We start from the raw sequence: 21,199 nt of genomic DNA on the forward strand, positions 1-21,199 counted from the left end.
TGGGTACAAAATGGGATGTAGAAAAACACAGTACAAATTTATACCCAGCAAAGTTTGTGGGAAAGGTGGTAGCACAGCAGTTCTAAACAGGCTTCAGAGCAAAATCTCAAATACACGTAGTTCTTTCAGCACAAAGTGAAGAAACCAAAATCAAATCCTCTCCTGGAGTAAACAGCAAAGAAACCATTTACGAAGCTGAGTGTCCCCTGCTTCACCTGTTGCCACAGGCATTGCCTCTGTTAGATTTCCTCCTAAGGATGCCCATAGGCACCCTGAGATCACCAGGGGGAGAAATGTTGCTTCCAAGCTGCATCTAGGAGAGGCCGACAGTTGGACCCTTTGGCTGGTCTGATCTTCCCAGCAGTAGCAACAGCAGCAGCAGCAGCAGCAGCTCACCTTCTGCCAGGAGCTAAGAACGCCCTGGGCAGGACAGCATTCAGGCTTTTCTCAGATGGATAACAGGGACAGAGGAGGAGCAAATAACCACATGTCGGCTCAGGCGTCATAAAACAGTCGCACAAGCTGGTACCGGATACCAAAAGCTACCAAGCTACCGGCAACCTCAAGACAGAAAGGAGAAGAGGGATGATAATGCAAACATGCAGCTGACTGCTCATGACTCATCATATTGAGGCTTTGCTCACCTCACTGTAACTGCTAGGATGCAAAGTACCCCTGGCTATGCATCCTGCTTTGCAAACCCCCACGTAACATACCACAGCAGTCAGGCAGCAGCGTGTGTACTGTGGAAACTAAAACTGCTTAATGTTCCCCTAGTTAGGTTTTGTTGAAAAGGGCACAACTGTCATCCCCAAGGGAGCATCACTGAACTGCCCCCCCCCAAAGTGCTCCTTACCTGTATTAGCAGCAGCAGAACCGTCAGGTTTTGTTCAGGAGTTGGTCCTTTTAGCTTCAGCACAAAGTTAATAAGGGTCATGTTATTGCATTCTGTAAATTCTCCATCTTTGTCTGTTCCCTGACGCACATCAACTAGGCAGAGTGTCTTAGCTACCTGGAGAGAAACACATTTTACTTATCACACAAAGCTTCATCAGCATAAGGAAGAAGAGCCAAGAAACTCTCAAAAGATTGCTGCTGAATTGTGCTTTCCCGCTTTGGTTAACAGTTACCTTGAGGGTATATGCTCCCCAAGGAGAGAGGTTCTTTGACTTGAATCTCGAGTAGCTCATCTCTAGCTTCCCTGTATCTGTGTTGAATCTGAAGGCAGAGATGAAGGCAGTCAGGGAGGAAAGGGGGACGCAGCCAAGGCCAGGATGAGCAGAAACCAGGTTGCAATACAGGACTACAGAGGGCACCTGATCAAGGCAGGCAACCCTTCACCCCAAGAAAAGGGATGGTTCTGAGTAAAAGTGAGAGTATCCTTTGTGAAGTTTGATTTGACAAGTCCCTATGTAAAGGAGATGGGTGGGTTCAGAAATGTGAAATATAAATAAAATGTAGATCTCAACAAATAGGATTTACAGCCCCGATCTTTGCCCAGGACCAGGCCTTTCTCAGAAGCCTGCTTTGAAAGGAATAGCACTTTCCTTGGCTCTTACTCTGGTTGCGGCCAAGCAGCAGGCAGGCTCATCCTTTTTCTTACCTGGGCAATCGATGGCGGGGGCACGGAATGATGTGGAAAAGCTGGGGCAGCGAGTAGAGAAAGTTGACCACTTGGGGAATGAAGAAGAGAAGCATTGTCTTGCTGAAGTGCCCAAGGATGCCCACCACGGCAAAGGTCATGCCAGCAAAATAGCAAAAGGTGTCTCCCACAAACACACGGGAGGGGTACCTGCAGTAAGGCAGGAGAGAAAGCAGATGTGGCAGTTCAATAAAGACTTCTCCCCACAGAAGGCAGAAAGAAGCATTATCCATAATAAAGAGAAGGCACTTAGTGCAGAGCTGGAAGGGACCTTGGAGGTCTTCTAGTCCAGCCTCCTGCTCAAGCAGGAGACCCTATACCAGTGAGGGCAAACCTTTTAAAGACCGAGTGCCCAAACTGCAACCCAAAGCCCACTTATGTATCGTCGGGTGCTGGGTGGGCGTGGCCCATTGGGTGGACGTGGCTGTGGTGGTAATGGCAGACTGGATGGGACTAAGAAGTTCAATCAATCAATTCCAACTTTGCGAGATCTTTTTTCTTCCCACGAGAAGTTGAAATTGATTGATTGAACTTTTTTTTTTTGCACACGGCAATGGAGGCCTAAAGCGAACAGGTTTTATAAAACCCAGATAAAGGCCTAGGACTGGGGCGAAGGCGTGCGTGCCAACAGAGAGGGCTCTGTGTGCCACCTGTGGCACGTGTGCCATAGGTTCGCCACCACGGCCTTATACCATTTCAGACAAGTCCAGTCTCTTAAAAACTTCCAGTAATGAACACCCACAACTTCTGAAGGCAAGTTGTTTCACTGGTTAATTGTCCTCACTGTTAGGAAGTTTCCCCTTAATTCTAGGTTGCTTCTCTGTTTTCATCCATTTTTTCTTGTCTTGCCCTTTGGAAAATAAATTGACCTCCTCCTCTTTGTGGCAGCCCCTCAAATATTGGAATCCTGCTATCATGTCCCCCTTGGACCTTCTTTTCTCTGGACTGGCCATTCCCAAATACTGCAACTGTTCTTCATATGTTTTAGTCTCCAGGCCTTTAATCAGTTTCTCTTCTCTGCACTTTTTTTTTCAAAGTCTCAACATTTTTTTTATGTTGTGGAGACCAAAACTGGATGCAGTATTCCAGGTGTGGCCTTCCATAAGGCTTTATAAAGCGGTACAAAACCATGTGATTTTGATTCTATGCCTCTGTTTATATAACCAAGGATTGTATTAGGTGTCTTGTTTCCACTTGAAACCAGATTACTCATGAGGTGACTATCTCCTCCTTCTCAGGAAAGAAAGTTCCAAAGTGCCCTGCGGGGAGTTGTGTAATCCCTCCAGACTCTCAAACTGCCACCCACAATTTGTCCAGTAAGGACTGCAGATTCTGCCGTGAGAAAAGGCTGGCCTTTGCCTTCAAAAGTGTGTGTATGTGTGTGGGGGCTCTTACCAATTGTGATATAGCAGTCCTAGCGTGGTAAAGAAAAAAGGAATCATGAAGTAGAGGGAGAAGACGTGGTCATCCTTGCAATCCCCTGCGAGAAGGCAAATAAGGAGCAGGCAGGTTAGCCAACCGACAGGGCCCAACTGGGCTTTGCCGAGAGGAGCTAAACCCTGAGTACCCACCCGATAGCTCCGCAATATTGAAAGCAATGATGGAGGCAGAGATCACCAAAGACTGCCCGGCTTCCAGACCGTTAATCCCAGCCAGAATGTTGATTGCATTGGTGCAGAACACAGCCAGCATGCCCATGTACACGTAGTACAGTATCCCTGCAGGAAAAGCACACAGCAGAGGAGATCCGCTTTGACCCTCCACCAACCAGCCCCAGGACTGCCTCTGCAGCCTCCCACAGCAGGGCTGGGAGCCACAGGCCCAGCGGGGGGGGGGGGGGCGGGGGGGGGCTCACCCAGGTCGAGGTAGACGCCCAGCAGCAGCCGGAAGGGCTTGGGCACCACGATGGTGGTGTTGCCCGAGTTGGTGAAGTAGACCATCAGCAGCGGCAGGGAGGCGGCGGTGGGCAGCAGCAGCTTGTGACGCCAGCGCAGGTTGAGGACGTCGTCGGCGAAGCCCAGGAAGATCATGCAGCAGATGGCCAGGAGGGCGCCTACCAGCGCCACCAGCTGCGAGGCAGGTGGACGGCGGGAGGGCAGTCAGCGCCGCCGCCGCCGCCGCCCGCGGGGCTCACCTGCCCGCCCTGACTCGCCCCGGCTCCCGCCCCGGCTGACCTCGTGATGCGGGAAGGCCTGGCAGCGCTCCTCGGCGAAGCAGCTCAGGAAGGGCACCGGGATGAAGCAGAAGAGCAGGAGCAGGAAGACGGCGCCGCTGATCACGCCCTGCGACTCCGGGCTACGGACGAGAGCGCTGCCGGTCAGCCCCGGCCCCCCGCCGCCGGCCCCGCCGGCCCCGCCGGCCCCGGCACTCACACGGGCTGCCTGGAACGCTTGTTCAGGTCGGTCCCGCACAGCCGCGCCGCCAGGAAGTGCTCGCGGAAGGCCGGGATCAGGCGCAGCGTGGCCCAACAGCCCAGCGCCGAGCCGCCCAGGTTGATCAGCAGCGGCACCACCGGCAGCTTCCACATCGCGCCGCCGCCCTGCGGGCAGCCAAAAGCCGGGCGAGTCGAGCGCCGCTTCCGCCAGGATCTCCCGCGGACGCCTTGGCCTGGCCCCGGCGGCGAATGGCGGCCCGCCCACCCGTCACGCGACAGCTGCCTGCGGGCCCCACGTCACCCGGCTCGCGCGCGCGCGCGCGCCGGCCCCGTTAAAGGGACCGCGGCTCGGCACGTCGGGCGCCGCTCCCAGCCGCCCTCCCGGCTCCGGCGCACTGCCCCTCCGCCCAGGCGCAGGCCGGGCCGGGCCGGGCGAAAGCGGGGGAGGGCCCGAGAGACCCTCGACCACGCCCGCCAGGGTGGGAGGGAGCCCCGTCGCCGCAGCCCTCTGGGGGACGGAGAGGCGGGGAAGTGCTCCGGCCTTGAGTGCCGCCCCAGACCCGAAGAGGCGCGGGACTCCTTGGCGCCCTCGCGCTTGCCTTGCCGACCGAGCTATCAAGGCGGCGGCGGCGGCCAGATGCTGAGCTCGCCCAGCTGCTCCGGGCCCTTCGGCGCGCCCCTCGCGGCGGGCAGGAGCAAGCCGAGCAGCGTCCCGTCCGGCGCTTTGAAGGCGGAGCCGTCCCCAGGGAGGGCGGCGGTGGCGGCGGCGTTAGCCCGGCCCAGCCGTCGGCTCTCAGCGTCGCGACGCCCCGCCCAGCTTGGCAGTCAGGAGAGGCGGAAGAGCCCGGCTGCCATGTAGCTCCGCGCCGGCTCCGGGAAGGAGGAGGCAAGCCGCACCGCCCCCGCTCGCTTCGGCCACCCAGGAGGCCTCGCCATGCATGCCCCGGACGCCCCGTGAGCGGCGGGCGCGCCATGGAAGCGGCGCCGGGGCTGGGCTGGGGCTGGGCGGTGCTGGTGCTGCTCTTCGCTGCCTCCCTGCTCACCGTCTCGGCCTGGCTGCTGCAGTTCTCCCGGAGCCTATGGCGCGGCCGCAGACGGTCGGCAGGAACCCCGCGGAGCCAGGCGGCCCCCGCCGGCCTCTGGGCGGCCGTACTGCGCCTGGGCCGGGCCCGCGAGGGCGCGGGGAGCTCTCCGGCGGCTGGGCCCCGCAGCTTGCTCGCCTCTCTCTTTGCCTTCCGCGCCTTCCGCGAGAACTGGCAGCGAGCCTGGCTGCGCGCCCTCAACGACCAGGCCCGCCAGCACGGGGTAAGCCGGCCGGGAGGAGCGGGCAGACGGGGGAGCTGCCGTCGGAGCTGCGCTCCGGCGGTCCCGGCAAAGGCTGACCGACCGGCGGGGGAGGGGGGGCAAGAAGCGGAGCGGGCGGTACTCCCCTCGCCCGCCGCAGCCGCTGGCCAAAAGCCCGGCTCTCCCCGCGGAGCGATGAGGGGCTGCGCTCGCGGGAAAGCTGCCGCCCTCCCCTGGCGGTTTCTTGCCGGCGGCCGCCGCTGATGGATCCCTCTTGGCCGGCTTTCTGCTTCTCCTGGCTAATCTTGGGGGGGGGGGGATGGGGATAGCCGGCCTGCTCCTTCCTGGCCGCCTGGCGAGTTCCGCTGTTTCCTGTATCAAGGAAGCCGAGACTGGCCGGTTGGGAGGGAGCTCCTTTCTGGGTGGTGCAAGCATTTGGGAGCTCTGGCGAAGTTTCTTGGCATCTTAAAATTTGGAGTTGGGCAGGAAACTGACCTGATACCCGGTGGTCCCTGTTTTAAAGCCGGAGTTTTGAGCTTCTAGGTACCTTCCCTCAGCACTTCTTTCTGCCTGTCAGAACTCTTAATTATCCTTATTACTCTCGGAGCAAACTTCCTAAGGAAGAGTTTTCTTAAATGCAGCAAAGGTCTTTGTAGGCCTCTCTGGGTATTTGCGTGAGGAAGAGAACCTGATTTGGAAAAGGTGCAGTTGCCCGAACGTCCTTTGTTCGATCAGGCCGAGCTTGGCATCCCCCTCCTTCTGGAGCTGTACCCTACTTCCTCACCCAAGCTGCTTTGTTCCACTGTTCTTAAAAAATAAAGATAGGGCAGCACCACAGCAGCTCCTGATTAAGCTTGCCCTCTTCCCTCCTAAGACTGGTCATCCGTTCCTAAGTGTCCTTCTGTCCAGCCTTACTTTGCTCAGATCTGTCCCTGGAGATTCTGAAGTTTTCCTCACAGGAAGAGAAGCAAAGAACAGGTGGACAGTAGGCACTTTCTGCAAGGGAAGAGTATCCATCTGGAAATAACCCTGAAGAGAAACAGCGTCAGGTGTCCATCGCTTTGGCATCCAAGGAACCTGCTGGCAAGCCTGCTTCCCCAGGTTCAGTCACCAGCACAGAGGTCCATCTCAGTAGAGTTTTGGAGGAGGACCTAAGTCCTGTGCCAGAGTCCATGTTTTCTCACACTGGAGCTTATGTGCTGCCCCCTTTCTTGCCATTCCATCAGCAAGATCGGCCCATAGGCAGAGCCAGTATTGGAGCAAGGAAAGGCTGCCGTCCAAAGGGGCTGGATTGTGCTTTGCTTGGAAATGAGAGAAATCACCAGAAGGCTTTTCATGCGCAGCACAGTCTGCCTCCCCTTGGGACTCGCACACTGCTCAGTTGAGCTGCTCAATATGTGTAGCTAATGTCCTTGTACTGTTTGCTTAGTAACAGGCGTTACGTTCACTGCTTCTTTGATTATGTTTCTAGTTCCTTGGTATAAATTCAGTCCAGAAATGGTCTGTTTGCTGTATTGCAGACCTCGAAGGGGGACGTCTTGTTCTGCATCTTAAGCACCTAAACTCTCTTCTTGCAGAGAAAAAGGATCTCTTGCTTTGGGGCTGTGACTGTACCAGGATTAGGACCACAGAGTTAGATGGCCACCAGCCTCCCCTCTCCCACTCAGTGGCGACCCCAGAGGCCAAGGGAGAGGGGAGGCTGGCCCTTCCTGAAGCCCAGCCTGCGGTCCTTATCTGAAAGGGGCATGGCAGCACCGGCTCCGTGGCAACTTGGCCATTGCTTCACCTGGTGCTGCATCCATCCCGTGAACTGGAGGTTGGTGGAGAGAGGCGGCTGCTCTGGAGCAAGCTGTCCCCTACGAATAATACATTTATTTTGGATATTGCCAGAGGGTAGAGCAAGATCTGTTCTTTCTGAAGAAGCAGGATTGCTTCAGGATCTCTCCTTGGTGTTTTGGCCAAAGTCCAAGCAATGTGCAGGAGTTCAGCAGAGGCTGACATTCAGCTGAGGAAAGCCTTGCACATTGCCAGCACCCTGCCTGGCTGCTCCAGCTTGGACTGGCAGTGGAGGCCAAGTGTCTCCCTCTGTGGCTTGAAAAGCCAGCCCATGCCCAAGAAGGGGATGCGTCTGGACTCCCGCTGGATGCCCTTGACAAATGCCACCTTGCAGAAGAGCCTGGATTGAGAACATGACCTTGCCAAATCGGCTCCCTCCTGTGGGCTAACTAGACTTTCTTCTTCCCAGAGCTCAGTCCAGATCACGTTTGAGGAAAGCCCTCGGCAGTTGCCAGCCGTAACTATCAGCCACGTGGTCTACACTGACCAGTCGGATCACAGGATGGTGAGTTCTCCAGAGGGCCACAAGCGCGAATACCTTTGCCTACAAAGTGTGGCCCTGGTTTGAACCCAGCCAGTTTTCACATCTCTTACTACCTGCCATTCACTCTCCTTCCTAACTCAGGGAAACTTCTCAGTACCCTGCAGAGTGCTGGGGGGCGCTTGTACTCCAGGCAAGGGGGCTTCTGCCCTACGGGCAGTTACCTCCCCCCCCCCCATGCCCTGAGTCCTCCCACTCAGACTCCAGCTGACAGCCTAGGTGTCAGGGCTGGGCTCCTCCCTGAAACTGCAGAAGAGTCCCCAGAAAGCCCCAGAAGCTGTCTAAATGCAGAGGGCTAGAAACCTCTGCTGTCCCTAAAGGACAGCTGCAACTGGGGGGAACATATATTTGGTCTGAGGTTTGCCAAAGTATTGACCTTGGCAGTTGCCCTCCATCACTGGACAGCTGACCTCTTAGATCACAGCAGCTAACCTAAAGTCCTGTGGCCCTGCATGGGAAGAGACAAGCACAGATCAGGAGGAAGGTGGGGAGCCCTGTAGCCTGGCAGAAGGGGGAGGGGCTGCTTTTTTGCAGGCACCAGATGTCAGCTTGTAGATGAAGGCTTAAATTGCCAGGGAACTGAACTCTGCAAATAAGAAGGACACAGTCCTGGGATGTCAGCTGATTGGATAAGTGCTTTGCTCTGGAAGTGTTGGTCCCTCCTCCACTGAGTAAAGGAACGGCACACCATAATCCCCGGGGGACTCTCCCGAGGCCCACCTGAATGGGAGTCAAGATGCTCAGACAGAGCTTGAAACTCCCAGTCAGAGATTATAAAATGTATCTATATCTAATACGAAGAGCAGCTCTGGAAGAGGGATCTGGATTAAGCTCCAGAGTTGAGCGGATTAACTTGTTTTCCTCTAAGATTGCAGGGAGGCGACAATCCTCCAGTTTTCTTGATGAAAGTCTCTCCCCCCCCCCAACTGTTATTCACTAGGTTCCAGCAGGAATACTTAATTAAAGCCTCTTTTCCAAACCCCAATCAATGAGTTATCTTCAGTAGTTCTTTCCAAAAGGTCAAAGCTGACAGGATGGCAGTTACTGCTGCTGCTCTAACTGTAGATGGAGGAGGAGGAGGAGGAAGCTGTGCAGTTGCTGCTGCTCTGCTCTGGGAAAGCGCTCGGTGACTGCCTATCCCTTTCCCCCCTCCAGGTGTTGCAGTGCCTCCTTTCAACTGACACAGTGCAGTTCCCTGTCTTGGTGGCCCAGCAGTCTCCGGCAGCGGTCTCTATGGACACCTATTGTGTCTCCCTGGCTGTACGGCAGGCCCAGGTGAAGGAGGTAGAAGGAGGGGGCTGAAAACCCTCCATGGTTTGATCTGGGGCGGGAGGGGGTGGGGTGCTTTGGGCCCCAGCGTTTGAGACCTCTGCATCTGGCACGGCTGATGTTGCCTTTAGGGGAATTATTTTTGGTGATCATAGCCAGCGTTTGCATTTCACCCTGCCTGGCAATCTGCCCTGACATCAGCTTTGTCCCATTGGCCAGTTGGAGATCCGCCTGGAGGAGGTGGAGGCCGAGGGGCTGCTGGTCTCCTGGGCATTCACAGACAGGCCCGACTGGAAGATCTCTCTCCCGCCGAGACTCCAGCCGCACAGTGTAAGTAAAGGAGGGGACAGCAATGCAGGAAGAGCCCCTCCCCCATGGTCCCTCCCCTCCCTCTCATGGAGCTCTGTGCCGCTTCTGCCAAGGAGACCCAGGGGGCCTTTTGCCAGGCCCTGCAGGTACCTTGCCAAGCAAGGGGTATTTGGCACCAGCCTTGTGCAGGGATGTCTTGGGGCAGGCATGGCCCTCTGCCTATCTAGGATGCCAGGTGGCCAGTCCAGGTAACTCACGGCGACATTCAGAGGAAAATGGTTTCCTGAGCTTCACTGAAACTCGCTACTGCATGTGCTGCAGCCCAGGGGTGTTTTTGCAATCTGACCGGATGCCCTTATAAAACTCCTGCATCGTGTTGGGCACCTAGCAAACCGCCACCCAGCCCAGTGGGCGCTCAGTGAATGCTTGGCAAGAGCAGGAATTAACCTGCCAGCACGTGGCCGGAGCTGACGAGAGCCAGCTGGTGTTTCTGTGGTGGCAGCTTTGCAGGGCCAAGTCTCCCCTCACTCCGGGAAAGGAACTCTTCCCCTGCTGGCTGGTCTGGCATAATGTTCCTGGTGCCCCTTGCAGGAAAACGATGGCAAGGCAGACCTGTCTATCATCAAGAATCTGATTGAAGACTCCATTATTAGCACCCAGCCAGCCATGATGGTGAATCTGAAAGCCTGCATTATGAATGCCAACATGGTAAGGGTGGAGGGTTGAGAGGGAAAACTTAATAGGGCCCGTCTGGGCATTAAGATAAGGCCGAACCGACCATTCCTTTCAGCCAGATATGCGGCTGGCCCTCCTTCACTGTTGAGCATGAAGAGGTTAGGTCAGCATTTTCATTGCCTGCTTCCTTTGAACCCAGGGCAACCTCTGGGAAGGGAAGGCCGTGTCCATTTCACATCCTTATTAGCATTCTGCTTGGCTATTCTGAGCAAAGGCTTCACATAAACTGATCGACTCGGGGAATCACAGGACAACAGCAGTTCTGGCACTTCCCGTGGGCCACCTCAGAAGTTTTTTGGGGGAGGGGGAGGTTCCTCCAGCCAGCTACTTAGTGCCCCCTGGCTCTCCCCCACAGGAGCCCAGCAGCAGGCTTTCCCCGGGATCCCTCTCCAGCTCAGTGCCTGCCCTGATGCCCAAGCTGCTGCTTCAGAACCTGCGAGCTCTGCACCTGGGATCCCAGGAGAGCCAAGGTATCAGGCACTCCAGGCATTTTCGGGCCTCTGGTCTCCTGCCGCATGGGGTGGGTGGGTGTCTGATGGGGAATCCGGTGAGGTGAACTTCGCCTACACTGCTGTGGGCTTCTCTTGCAGGAAATGGGCTGCTGTGCTGTGAAGTGGAGCTGGATAGCCCTCGGCAGCAGAAGAGAACAGGCTCTGTGCTGGCCGGGCCGGCTGCTGAGGTGGAGTGGCCCAGCAAGCTGCTTCTGTAAGGAGTCCTGAGCTTCCGGTATTTGGGTCATGGGGGGAGGGAGCTGGGAAAGGATGGGTGTCATGGCCAGAATCCTAAAATAGCAAAACCAGTCCTGGCTGGCCTGCCCTGAGGAGAAAGCAGATGCTGCCCACTCCCCCCCCCCCAGGCCGTCTGCACTTCAGGCCCTCTCCCTTCCTTTGGAGAGCTCTGCCCTCAAAGCTGCTGGGCAGAGAGAAAGTGGCCCTGATCCAGGAAAAGACCTACAGGGCGAGGCTGACAGCCTCTCTGCTTCCTTCCTTCCTGCCCTGGACAGGGAGCTTGGTCCCCGGAGCAAAGAGTTGGTGCTGAGAGTATTTGAAGGCAGCACTTTTGGAGAGGGTAAGTCATCTGTGGGCAGCTGAACGAGTGCATGAGGCTGGGCTTGGCTTACAAGCTAACAGCTGGAAGAGCAGAAAGGGGGTAGAAGCATCTCACCTGGCTGGCATCTGTGAGAGGAAGGAGCTGCTGCAGTTCAGTGGGCCTCACATGCTGGGTTTTTCCTTGCAGACGTGCTTCTGGGATTTGTGGCTGTCCCCATAGACCCCTCCTCCAAAGAGCCGCAGGGGCAGCAGCTCTACCTGCTGAGTCCAGGGGCCCCCAAGGGTCTGCCCCCAGCAGCAGCCATTGCCGTGGAGGTGAGAGGCCAGAAGGGGAGGCTAAACTGTTTCGTGATTGCCTGCCTTGCTTTACGCTTTTGTCTGCTCCACTCAACCCTCCCCCCCCCCCCCGTTTCTCAGCTTTAAGCCAAGTGCATTGATTTGGAGTGCAGGACTAGGTAAAGTCCAAACAACAGAGGTGGGGGAATGTTTTAATGAGTCTACGTGGCTTATAAAAACTTTATACTACCTTTTTCAAGCAATAAAGCTCAAAGAAACCCCCTTCTCGGAACAGGAGAAAATGATGTTGGTCTCCATCTCCAAGCATGCTGAGCTGTTGGCAGCCAATGTGATTCAGCTGATCAGCTCTAAAGCAGGCAATTTGGAGTGGCTGAATTTTTGTGTGTCTTTGTGTATGTGAGGCAGAAAGCTGGCTTCTCAGGTTTTGCTTTTTTGAGTTATATTTGGCTGTCTTGGCAGCTGCTCCACCACGACATGCCAGAGCTCCAGGCTGCCTCCTGCCTGCGCACCAGCATCACTCCCACTAAAAAGATTGAGATGGGCCGGACCATAATGCCCGATGGCACTATTGTCACCACCGTCACCACCATCCAGTCCAGGCCCAAGCTGGACTGTAAGCTTGGTAAGATATCCTAATTTCAGCCAGCCAGCCAGGCTTGCAAGTCATCAGCCAACTGGTTTATGAGGCTGGAGAGCATCCCAAATGGCCTCCTGATCACATCGATCTGGGCAGTAATGCAACATTCAGCCTGAGCAATAAGGAGAGAGCAGGGTTTGAGTGGTGGGAGCCTGTACCAGGGCCAGAATTCCTCTTGAAGCAGCTGCTCCCCCCCCCCATGAAGGCTGCAGCTGAGCATTGTCCTAGTGCAGGGGTAGGCATAGCTGACTCAGGAATTCTGGGAGTTGAAGTCCATGAGTCATAAAAGAGCCAAGGTTGCTTATCCCTGTTCTATTGCAAAGCATGAGTGGAACATTTCTGTGGTGCTGCTGAAGGGAGGTTTCTGCTGGATGTGATTGACTCTTTGCTGATCCTTCTTCCTCCTGCACTCTAGATTCACCCTCAAGATCTCCATCCAAAGTGGAAGTTACAGAGAAGGTCACCACGATGCTTCCAGAAAATGGCTGTCCTAGCAGAACATCTCCCTGCAGTAGCAGTGAGTCACGTCAGAAAAGAACAATTAGGGAGATTGTGAGATGGACAGTGCTGGTGGGATGCTGTCCCTCCAACACAAGATGGGCCTTTTTGAAGAAGCAGTTGACCAGCTGTGTCTGTAATTTTTCACTGTCTTCCTTCTCTCCAACCTTGGCTGAGACTAGACATGGGGATGGGAGCCAGTTCCAAACAGGAGGACAGTTGGGTTCCTTCCAGATATTTTGGATTGCCTGATTGGGCAAAACAGCTGTGGATCATGGGAAAGAGTTCAGAATAACTGGAAGGCACCAGATTACCGTGATGAAATGCTTAGAGTATTGGATAGGAATAATTCCTGCTTAAATCTATATTCACTTTGCTGAGTTGACCTGGGCCAGCCAGCATGTTCTTTTTTTTTTTGCTATTTTTTAATTTTGTTTTATAATATATTTTATTAATTTTTTAACAAAGCATAAGTCGCTCAATAATTGGTAAACAGTGTGTTGTCTGGGTTTGTTGTTGTTAATTCCGAAGTCGTGACCCCATGGACAACGTTCCTCCAGGTCTTCCTGTCCTCTACCATCTTCTGGAGTCCATTTAAGTTCACACCTACTGCTTCAGTGACTCCATCCAGCCATCTCATTCTCTGTCGTCCCCTTCTATTGTCCTCAATCTTTCCCAGCATTAGGCCCTTCTCCAGTGAGTCCTTCCTTCTCATTAGGTGGCCAAAGTATTTGAGTTTCAGCTTCAGGATCTGGCCTTCTAAAGAGCAGTCGGGGTTGATCTCTTCTAGGACTTGACCGGTTTGAACGCCTTGCAGTCCAAGAGACTCGCAGGAGTCTTCTCCAGCACCATAGTTCAAAGGCTTCAATTCTTTGGCGCTCAGCCTTTCTTATGGTCCAACTTTCACAGCCATTCATTGCAACTGGGAAAACCATGGCCTGGACTATACGCACTTTTGTTGGCAGGGTGATGTCTCTGCTTTTTAGTATGCTGTCTAGATTTGCCATAGCTTTCCTCCCCAGGAGCAAGCGTCTTTTAATTTCTTGGCTGCAGTCCCCATCTGAGGTGATCTTGGAGCCCAGAAAAATAAAATCTGTCACTACCTCCATTTCTTCCCCATCTATTTGCCAGGAATTGAGAGGGCCGGATGCCATGATTTTGGTTTTCTTAATGTTGAGTTTCAAGCCAACTTTTGCACTCTCCTTCTTCACCCGCATCAAGAGGCTCTTTAGTTCCTCTTCACTTTCTGCCATTAGAGTGGTATCATCTGCATATCTTAGGTTGTTGATATTTCTCCCGGCAATCTTAATTCCAACTTTTGATTCATCTAGCCCTGCCTTTCTCATGATGTGCTCTGCATATAAGTTAAATAGGCAGGGCGACAGTATACAGCCTTGCCGGACTCCTTTTCCAATTTTGAACCAATCAGTGGTTCCGTGTCCAGTTCTCACTGTTGCTTCTTGACCCGCATATAAGTTTCTCAAGAGACAAATAAGATGGTCTGGTACTCCCATCTCTTTAAGAACTTGCCACAATTTGTTGTGATCCACACAATCAAAGGCTTTAGCATAGTCAATGAAGCAGAAGTAGATGTTTTTCTGGAACTCCCTAGCTTTCTCCATGATCCAGCGTATGTTGGCAATTTGATCTCTAGTTCCTCTGCCTCTTCGAAATCCTGCCTGTACTTCTGGTAGTTCTCGATCCACATACTGCTGGAGTCTAGCTTGTAGGATTTTAAGCATAACTTTACTAGCATGTGAAATGAGTGCAATGGTGCGATAGTTTGAACATTCTTTGGCATTGCCTTTCTTTGGAATTGGAATGTAAACTGACCTTTTCCAATCCTGTGGCCACTGTTGAGTTTTCCAAATTTGCTGGCAAATTGAGTGTAGCACTTTTACTGCATCGTCTTTTAAGATTTTGAATAGCTCAGCTGGAATACTGTCACCTCCACTAGCTTTGTTGTTGCTCAGATTTTCTAAGGCCCATTTCACTTCACATTCTAGGATGTCTGGTTCGAGGTCAGTGACCATCTCATTGTGGTTATCTGGGATGTTAAGCTCATTCTTGTATAGTTCTTCTGTGTAGTTTTGCCATCTCTTCTTAATCTCTTCTGCCTCTGTTAGGTCTCTGCCATTTTGGTCCTTTATCATGCCCATCTTTGCATGAAACGTTCCCTTCATATCTCCAATTTTCTTGAAGAGATCTCTGGTCCTCCCTATTCTGTTGTTTTCTTCTATTTCTTTGCACTGTTCATTTAAGAAGGCATTCTTATCTCTTCTAGCTACTCTCTGGAATTCTGCATTCAATTGGGTGTATCTTTCTCTTTCTCCTTTGCCTTTCGCTTCCCTTCTTTCCTCAGCTATTTGCAAAGCTTCCTCAGACAGCCATTTTGCTTTCTTGCATTTCTTTTTCTTTGGGATGGTTTTAGTTGCTACCTCTTGTACAATGTTGCGAACTTCCATCCATAGTTCTTCAGGCACTCTGTCTATCAGATCTAATTCCTTAAATCTATTTGTCACCTCTACTGTATATTCATCAGGGATATGATTTAGTTCATACCTGAGTGGCCTAGTGCTTTTCCCTATTTTTTTCAATTTAAGCCTAAATTTTGCAACGAGAAGCTCACGATCTGAGCCACAGTCAGCTCCTGGTCTTGTTTTTACTGACTGTATAGAACTTCTCCATCTTTGGCTGCAAAGCACATAGTCAATCTGATTTCTATGTTGGCCATCTGGTGATGTCTATGTGTAGAGCCGTCTCTTGGATTGTTGGAAAAGAGTGTTTGTTATGACCATCGTATTCTCTTGACAAAATTCTATCAGCCTGTGCCCTGCTTCATTTTGTACTCCAAGGCCAAACTTGCCTGTTATTCCGGTTATCTTTTGGCTTCCTACCTTAGCATTCCAATCCCCCATGATGATAAGGACATCATTTTTTGGTGTTAATTCTATAAGGTGCTGTAGGGCTTCATAGAACCGGTCAATTTCATTCTCTTCAGCACCAGTGGTTGGGGCATAGATCTGGACTATTGTGATATTGAATGGTTTGCCTTGGATTCGAATTGAGATCATTCTGTCATTTTGGGGATTGTATCCCAGTATTGCTTTTCCTATTCTTTTATTGACTATGAAGGCTACTCCATTTCTTCTGAGGGATTCTTGCCCACAGTAGTATACCTCATGGTCATCTGAGTTAAATTCACCTATTCCTGTCCATTTTAGTTCACTGATTCCTAAGATGTTGATGTTCAGTCTTGTCATCTCTTTTTTGACTACATCTAGCTTGCCTTGATTCATGGATCTTACATTTCAGGTTCCTATGGAGAAAAAATCTTTACAGCATCGGACTTTCCTTTCACCACCAGATATATCCACAGCTGAGCGTCCATTCAGCTTTGGCCCAGTCGCTTCATTCTTTCTGGTGCTACTAGTACTAGCCCTCTGCTCTTCCCCAGTAGCATATTGGACACCTTCTGACCTGAGGGGCTCATCTTCCAGCGTCATATCTTTTTGCCTTTTAGTACTGTCCATGGGGTTTTCATGGCAAAGATATTGGAATGGTTTGCCATTTCCTTCTCCAGTGGATCACATTTTGTCAGAACTCTCTGCTATGACCTGTCCGTCTTGGGTGACCCTGCACGGCATAGCTTATAGCTTCATTGAGTTACGCAAGCCCCTTCGCCACGACAACCTCCATAAAGGGGGGTGTCTGGGTTACATGTGTAAAAACACTCAACAATTGATTTCTATAATCTGTATTCCATATATTAATTTAGTTGATTTCCTCTTTCCCCAAAACATCCTTTTTTTGAAAACATTGAGTTAATACAATTCTTATTGTTTTAATAAATGACAAATTAAATTAAGTATATACTTTTTCCAATATTCCTAAAAAAATAATCCTCATATTAGAATATTTTTTTTCTTTTCAGTCATTTGGGTTGCCTTATCATCAATCCTATTACAATTCTTATTTTAGTTTATTTCTCCCACCAAATTCTAAATATTCTTACTTGTAAAGGTTTTCTCAACGATTAGTTACATTTACATTGACAGATTTAATTATATTTTTTCCATATAAGCCATCTCACATTTTTACATTTCTTAAGTAATAGAAAAAAAAGTAAAAAGAGAGGGGAGAAAAAGAAAAACGAAAAAGAAATAAAAAATAAAAAAATAAAAGAAAGCAAGAACAATGGAACATAAGAAATAACATACTACTTAGAATATATATCCCTCCTAGGTTAATATGTATTTATTTCCTCAAATTTCTTATTCTTTTTAATCATAGTTAAAAATATATTTAATCTTTAGACATTCCATTCAATAGGTCTAGTCATCTAATCCCTTAACTCTGATTCAAAGCATTTTTTTATATACTCTTCTTAAATTCAGTCACATTTAAGTATCTAAAACATTTCATCCCTCTTAGAGTGGTATATTCCAACATTTTTCTATTTCTTTAACCATATTCAAACACATGCTTCTTTTTTAAGTATTCTTTCTGAAATGTCCCATCATCTATTTTCTTAGTTTCCATCTTAATCTTTTTTCTTTGCCCAGAATCTTTCTTAATCAATGTACTTCGCTGAATCAAAAGGTTTTCCCGTATGATCATAGGTGTTGCTGTAGATATAAAAAGTAAATCAAGGTCTTTGTCATGGGCATTTGCCCACTCCTTTTTATTAGAAATCATTTTCCTTCCTTTTCTCTCCACTTCTTTTATCACTTTTTGTCTCTTCATCCAATCCTTTCTCTTATTTTCAAATTTGCTTTGTAATGTTGAAATATAAGTTGTCTTTTCTTCCACTTGAATTAAATCATACTCTTTTATTTTGTGGAAGTCCATCTTTAAGTCTTTATCTTCGGATTTATATTCAGTCATCTCTACTCTATTCTCCTAAGGGTCTTTTTGGAGTAAAATTAAATTGGAGATAAGTTGATTTATACTTTCAAAGTTGTTTTGTATTTCTTTGTAGTTTGAGATCATTGAATTGATTGCAGCTTATCACATACTTCCTCTTGTAAAGTATACATTGTTTCTGTAGGTCTCACTTTATCTAAACAGCTGTGTTTATTAAAACTTTGAAGGCCACAGGCAGAGATTTCATCATCCTCATCTACCAGTAGGTGTCAGCATTGGATCATTTTTCAGTTCTTTCTAGACTTTTTCCTCCTTAAAGGGTTAGATTCCCCGCTTCCAATAGCCAAAAGGGTGGGGAAAAAACCCTCCCTTTTTTTTTACTCTAGGAGGTATTTTTGCTTCTTGGGAGTTCTCCTTTTCAGGAAAACAAGTAGGATAGAGAAAATCAATTCTTACCGAGCTTTAAACGCACTGTTCACTATCAGCTTATAGTAGAGCTTTTGACTTCCGTTGCTTGCAGCTGGGGCTAGACAATGGAGTTAGCTAGCCTTTCTCCTGTTGGTTTCTGGGAGGCTTCTCCTGGACCGATCAGGGAGACCGCTGTCTCTCCTAGGTCCCTGGGACTACCTTCCTTCATTGCCACCTCTCCGGGGCGGCTTCTGGCCCATTTAGGGTCCCCAAACAGGAAGAAACTCAGCTGGAGAGCTCAGCATCCCGAATCTCTCAACTGATTTCACTGCTCGCAGGAACCGGAAGTCCAGCTAGCATGTTCTTGGTTTCACCTGCCTTGCTGGCTGGCTGGCCTGGAGGAAGAATCAGGCATCATCATGTTTAACATCTCCCTGAACAAGTCTGAATGAAAAGAGATGCCTCTCGACCACTGGCACAGTACACTTGTGCAAAGCCAGGAGTTTGCCAGAGCTACTCTGTGCAATTGGCATCTTGGGCAGTGTGTCTCTTCTCCCCCAGGAAGCAGCTGTGTGTCCAACGGCCTGGATCCAGTGGCTGAGACAGCCATCAGGCAGTTGACGGATCTGACCAATAAGCCTGCAAAGAGGACTCCAACCAAGCGCAGTACACTGATCATCTCAGGAGTTTCCAAGGTAACTGGCAGTTTATCTGGTTGAGAGTTGACACTGCTTTGTTATTTTAATTTATTCATTGGATAGGGCTTTCATGCTGCTCAACTCCAGAGCACTCTGGGAAGCTCTATTGTTGAGAAAGAACTGGAAGTGAGGGCAATCCCCTCCCCCCCAACTTTCAGCTTCTCTCTGTCCTGATCTGCAGGTACCCATTGCACAGGATGAAATGGCCCTCTCCCTTGGCTATGCTGTGTCACTGGGGAATCCCCTGCAAGAAGACCCCATCATGGCTGGTCTGTCAGAATACACGCCGCCAAGCATCTGCGATGCCACGCAACATCTGGAAAGTTCATACTCGCCTCAGACGGCGAGCCAGGATCTGGATGAAACAACACATTCAGACATCTCTGAGAGACCCTCAGTGGATGACATGGAATCTGAAACTGGCTCGACAGGTGCCCTGGAGACCCGAAGTCTGAAAGACCACAAAGGTGAGGAAGGAGGCCAGCTTTCTTTTGGGCGGGGACCTCCTGGCCCTCTTCTGTAGGAGTAGCCAGGATTCGGGAGGTGGTCTCTGAGCCATTCCCCAACTAGCATGATGGAGGCTTGGAGCTCCTGTGCTAGGCAAGCCAGCAGCGCAGGTTCAGTCTCCTCCTCCTCCTGCAGTGGGTTTCCTGCGAAGTGGCACCAAACTGATCTTCCGGAGGAAGAACAAACAGAAGGAGGCAGGCCTCAGCCAGTCGCATGATGACTTGCCCAATGCCAGCAGCGCCTCTGCCCCCGGGAAGAAATCCGGAAGCTTCTCGCGCCGCCTCATCAAGCGCTTCTCCTTTAAGGGCCGGGCAAAGAGCAAAGCCAACGGGAGTACCCCATTGGTGGAGAAGCCCTGAGGAGCTGCTGCGTCGGCTGTCTCCAGAAGCCCCCGACCGTCGCTAATGGTTATCTGCTGTCTGTGTACTATGGCCCCAATCCCCCCGTCCTCCTGTGCAAAGGGAGTGAAGGCCTGGGGGCGGGTGGGTGGGTGGGAAGTCTTGCCAATAGCCATAGGAAACGGACACTTGGTGGAATGAGGAGTGTAACATACTGCTCTGCTGAGCACTCCTCTTTTAGCCTAGGTGGGGAGCGGGCAGCCCCCATGGGCTACCTCCAGCCTGAATCTGAAATTTGGTGTGTGTGTGTGTATGTGAGACAGAGAAGGGTTTTATCCAACAACAGCCGCTCTGCCTGCCAGACTGTTGAACAGTAAGGGCAAATAGCTGGCTTCCTTGGCATCTGCGGGTTCATGAGACACGATGAGAAGGGCAGACAAGCCAGGCTCTTGGGCCCTGAACTGTGGTTCCCAAAGACCCTTCAGTTGCAGAACCCTCAACCTGGCCCGCCTTTGAGAAAGAAGGATCTTGGTTGCTGTCAGAAGGGAGCCAGAGAGCTTCTAAGCAGAAATCGCCTGGCGCTGCTTGCTCAATCTCTTCCTTGCCAGACTTGGTGGCATGGAATGGAGGCCCCTTGCTGAGTTCCCGTCCCCTGCAGGGCACAGCAGGGAAGGGGAGAAAGGAGGCACCAGCTGCTGGACACAGCTCTGGAGGCTCCCCGAGAGACTGGACTGCACCGTCCTGACGTCCAGCTGGATGCCGTTCCTGACCCTGACTGGCAATGCACATGAATTGGGGTGAGCTGGCCCCTTCCTGCAGGTTCCTGGAAACAGACTGGGAGTGGGAGGAGGGGCAACAAGGAAATCACTGTTTTGTTACCTAGAAGTCAGGTTTTTGGCAAATTTGGAACAGGCTTCGCTGAAACCCCATGTTTCTCATTGGAAATTGGGGGGTGGAGGGGGTGTCAAAGGCAATTCCAGGTGGGATGGCTCCCCTTTCTATGCTGCAGGTTGAACCCTGTCCGGGCCCTCAACCCTCCAGTGGATTTCTCTTCTGGCTGCTTGGGTCTGCAGGTCAGGGCTCTTGCTGTCCTGCCCTTGCCCCATCAGCTGATACCTCAGGAGGACAAGCTTGTGGGGCTGCTTGTGCCCACGAAGGAATGCCTGCAGCTTTCCCTAGATAGGATTGCACTCCACAGTTGCAGGGAAAGTGCGCCCCCCCACCATGTGCTGCAAGGCAGGTTTGTCACAATAGGCCCCGGCTGGTTATGGCTGCCTTGGCTGTCAGCAGGGAGTGCCAGGGCATCGAAGCTTCCCGCAGTGTGTGTGCGTGTGTGTGTATGTGTGTGTGTTTCAGGGGGGTTGTCTGCTTGGGGAGAGGAGGGAGGTGCGTCCAGCAGGCACATTATTCCTGCTGACCCTTCAGCAGTAGAGAAAGTGATGTGTTTTCCCCTGGGGTGTCCTGGGAACCTGTGTCCCAGAGGTCAATTCCTATGATTGTTCCTGTCAGTTTGATGGGGGAGGGGGGAGCTGAAGAGGTCAATTTAGGTTGAAGTCATTGGTACAACTTTGCCATGAAGACCGGCAATTCTATGTTTCTCTCCTGATCTCCTGCTGGCTGCAATCCTGTGATTTGACTCAACCCTGTCTGAGCGCTGCAGATAACACTGTATTTGCCGATTTGTCTACCTTTGCCATGTTTGTCTAGTCTTGATGGAATTACTTGTAGATTTACCTTTGAAACACTTTGGATCATTTTTTTCTCATTTTTTTCCATTTCTAAGAGAGGTGAAGATAAAGAGTTAGCCCTACATTCTGACTTCTGTGGAACTTGGTTTAGGAACAGAGTCCTCGCTTTCTGAAGAGGGAGGGGGAGTGGGCATTGCCTGTAACATCCATCTTAGAGCTTGAC

At 51.2% G+C, this 21,199-nt stretch overlaps 2 protein-coding genes across 5 annotated transcripts; one reads left to right on the forward strand and one right to left on the reverse strand.

The window, feature by feature from the left end:
* Positions 1–16: 16 nt before the first annotated feature.
* DPAGT1 (dolichyl-phosphate N-acetylglucosaminephosphotransferase 1) lies at positions 17–4,743 on the reverse strand. 3 transcript variants are annotated; one of them, XM_039329814.1, is made up of 10 exons: positions 4,616–4,733; positions 4,015–4,181; positions 3,817–3,937; positions 3,498–3,711; positions 3,214–3,360; positions 3,038–3,122; positions 1,604–1,792; positions 1,131–1,218; positions 857–1,012; positions 17–561 (listed from the first exon to the last, which is right to left on the reverse strand). In XM_039329814.1, the coding sequence occupies exons 2-10, from the start codon at positions 4,167–4,169 to the stop codon at positions 496–498; spliced, it is 1,221 nt and encodes a 406-aa protein (XP_039185748.1). In that variant the 5' UTR covers positions 4,170–4,181; positions 4,616–4,733; the 3' UTR covers positions 17–495. The 3 variants fall into 3 exon arrangements, with proteins under 3 accessions (XP_039185748.1, XP_039185749.1, XP_039185747.1); XM_039329815.1 differs by lacking the exon at positions 4,015–4,181 and having other exon boundaries at positions 4,616–4,743; XM_039329813.1 differs by lacking the exon at positions 4,616–4,733 and having other exon boundaries at positions 4,015–4,206.
* A 57-nt stretch (positions 4,744–4,800) lies between these two features.
* C2CD2L (C2CD2 like) lies at positions 4,801–21,098 on the forward strand. 2 transcript variants are annotated; one of them, XM_039329802.1, is made up of 14 exons: positions 4,801–5,321; positions 7,546–7,641; positions 8,833–8,952; positions 9,166–9,276; positions 9,847–9,963; positions 10,346–10,460; positions 10,581–10,695; positions 10,994–11,058; positions 11,227–11,354; positions 11,796–11,958; positions 12,389–12,490; positions 18,307–18,440; positions 18,625–18,910; positions 19,086–19,433. In XM_039329802.1, the coding sequence occupies exons 1-14, from the start codon at positions 4,989–4,991 to the stop codon at positions 19,307–19,309; spliced, it is 2,109 nt and encodes a 702-aa protein (XP_039185736.1). In that variant the 5' UTR covers positions 4,801–4,988; the 3' UTR covers positions 19,310–19,433. The 2 variants fall into 2 exon arrangements, with proteins under 2 accessions (XP_039185736.1, XP_039185735.1); XM_039329801.1 differs by having other exon boundaries at positions 4,954–5,321; positions 19,256–21,098.
* Positions 21,099–21,199: the final 101 nt, after the last annotated feature.

Source organism: Crotalus tigris, unplaced genomic scaffold, assembly GCF_016545835.1.
Source record: "Crotalus tigris isolate CLP2741 ecotype Arizona unplaced genomic scaffold, ASM1654583v1 scf7180000024416.509849, whole genome shotgun sequence".
NCBI lineage: Eukaryota > Metazoa > Chordata > Lepidosauria > Squamata > Viperidae > Crotalus > Crotalus tigris.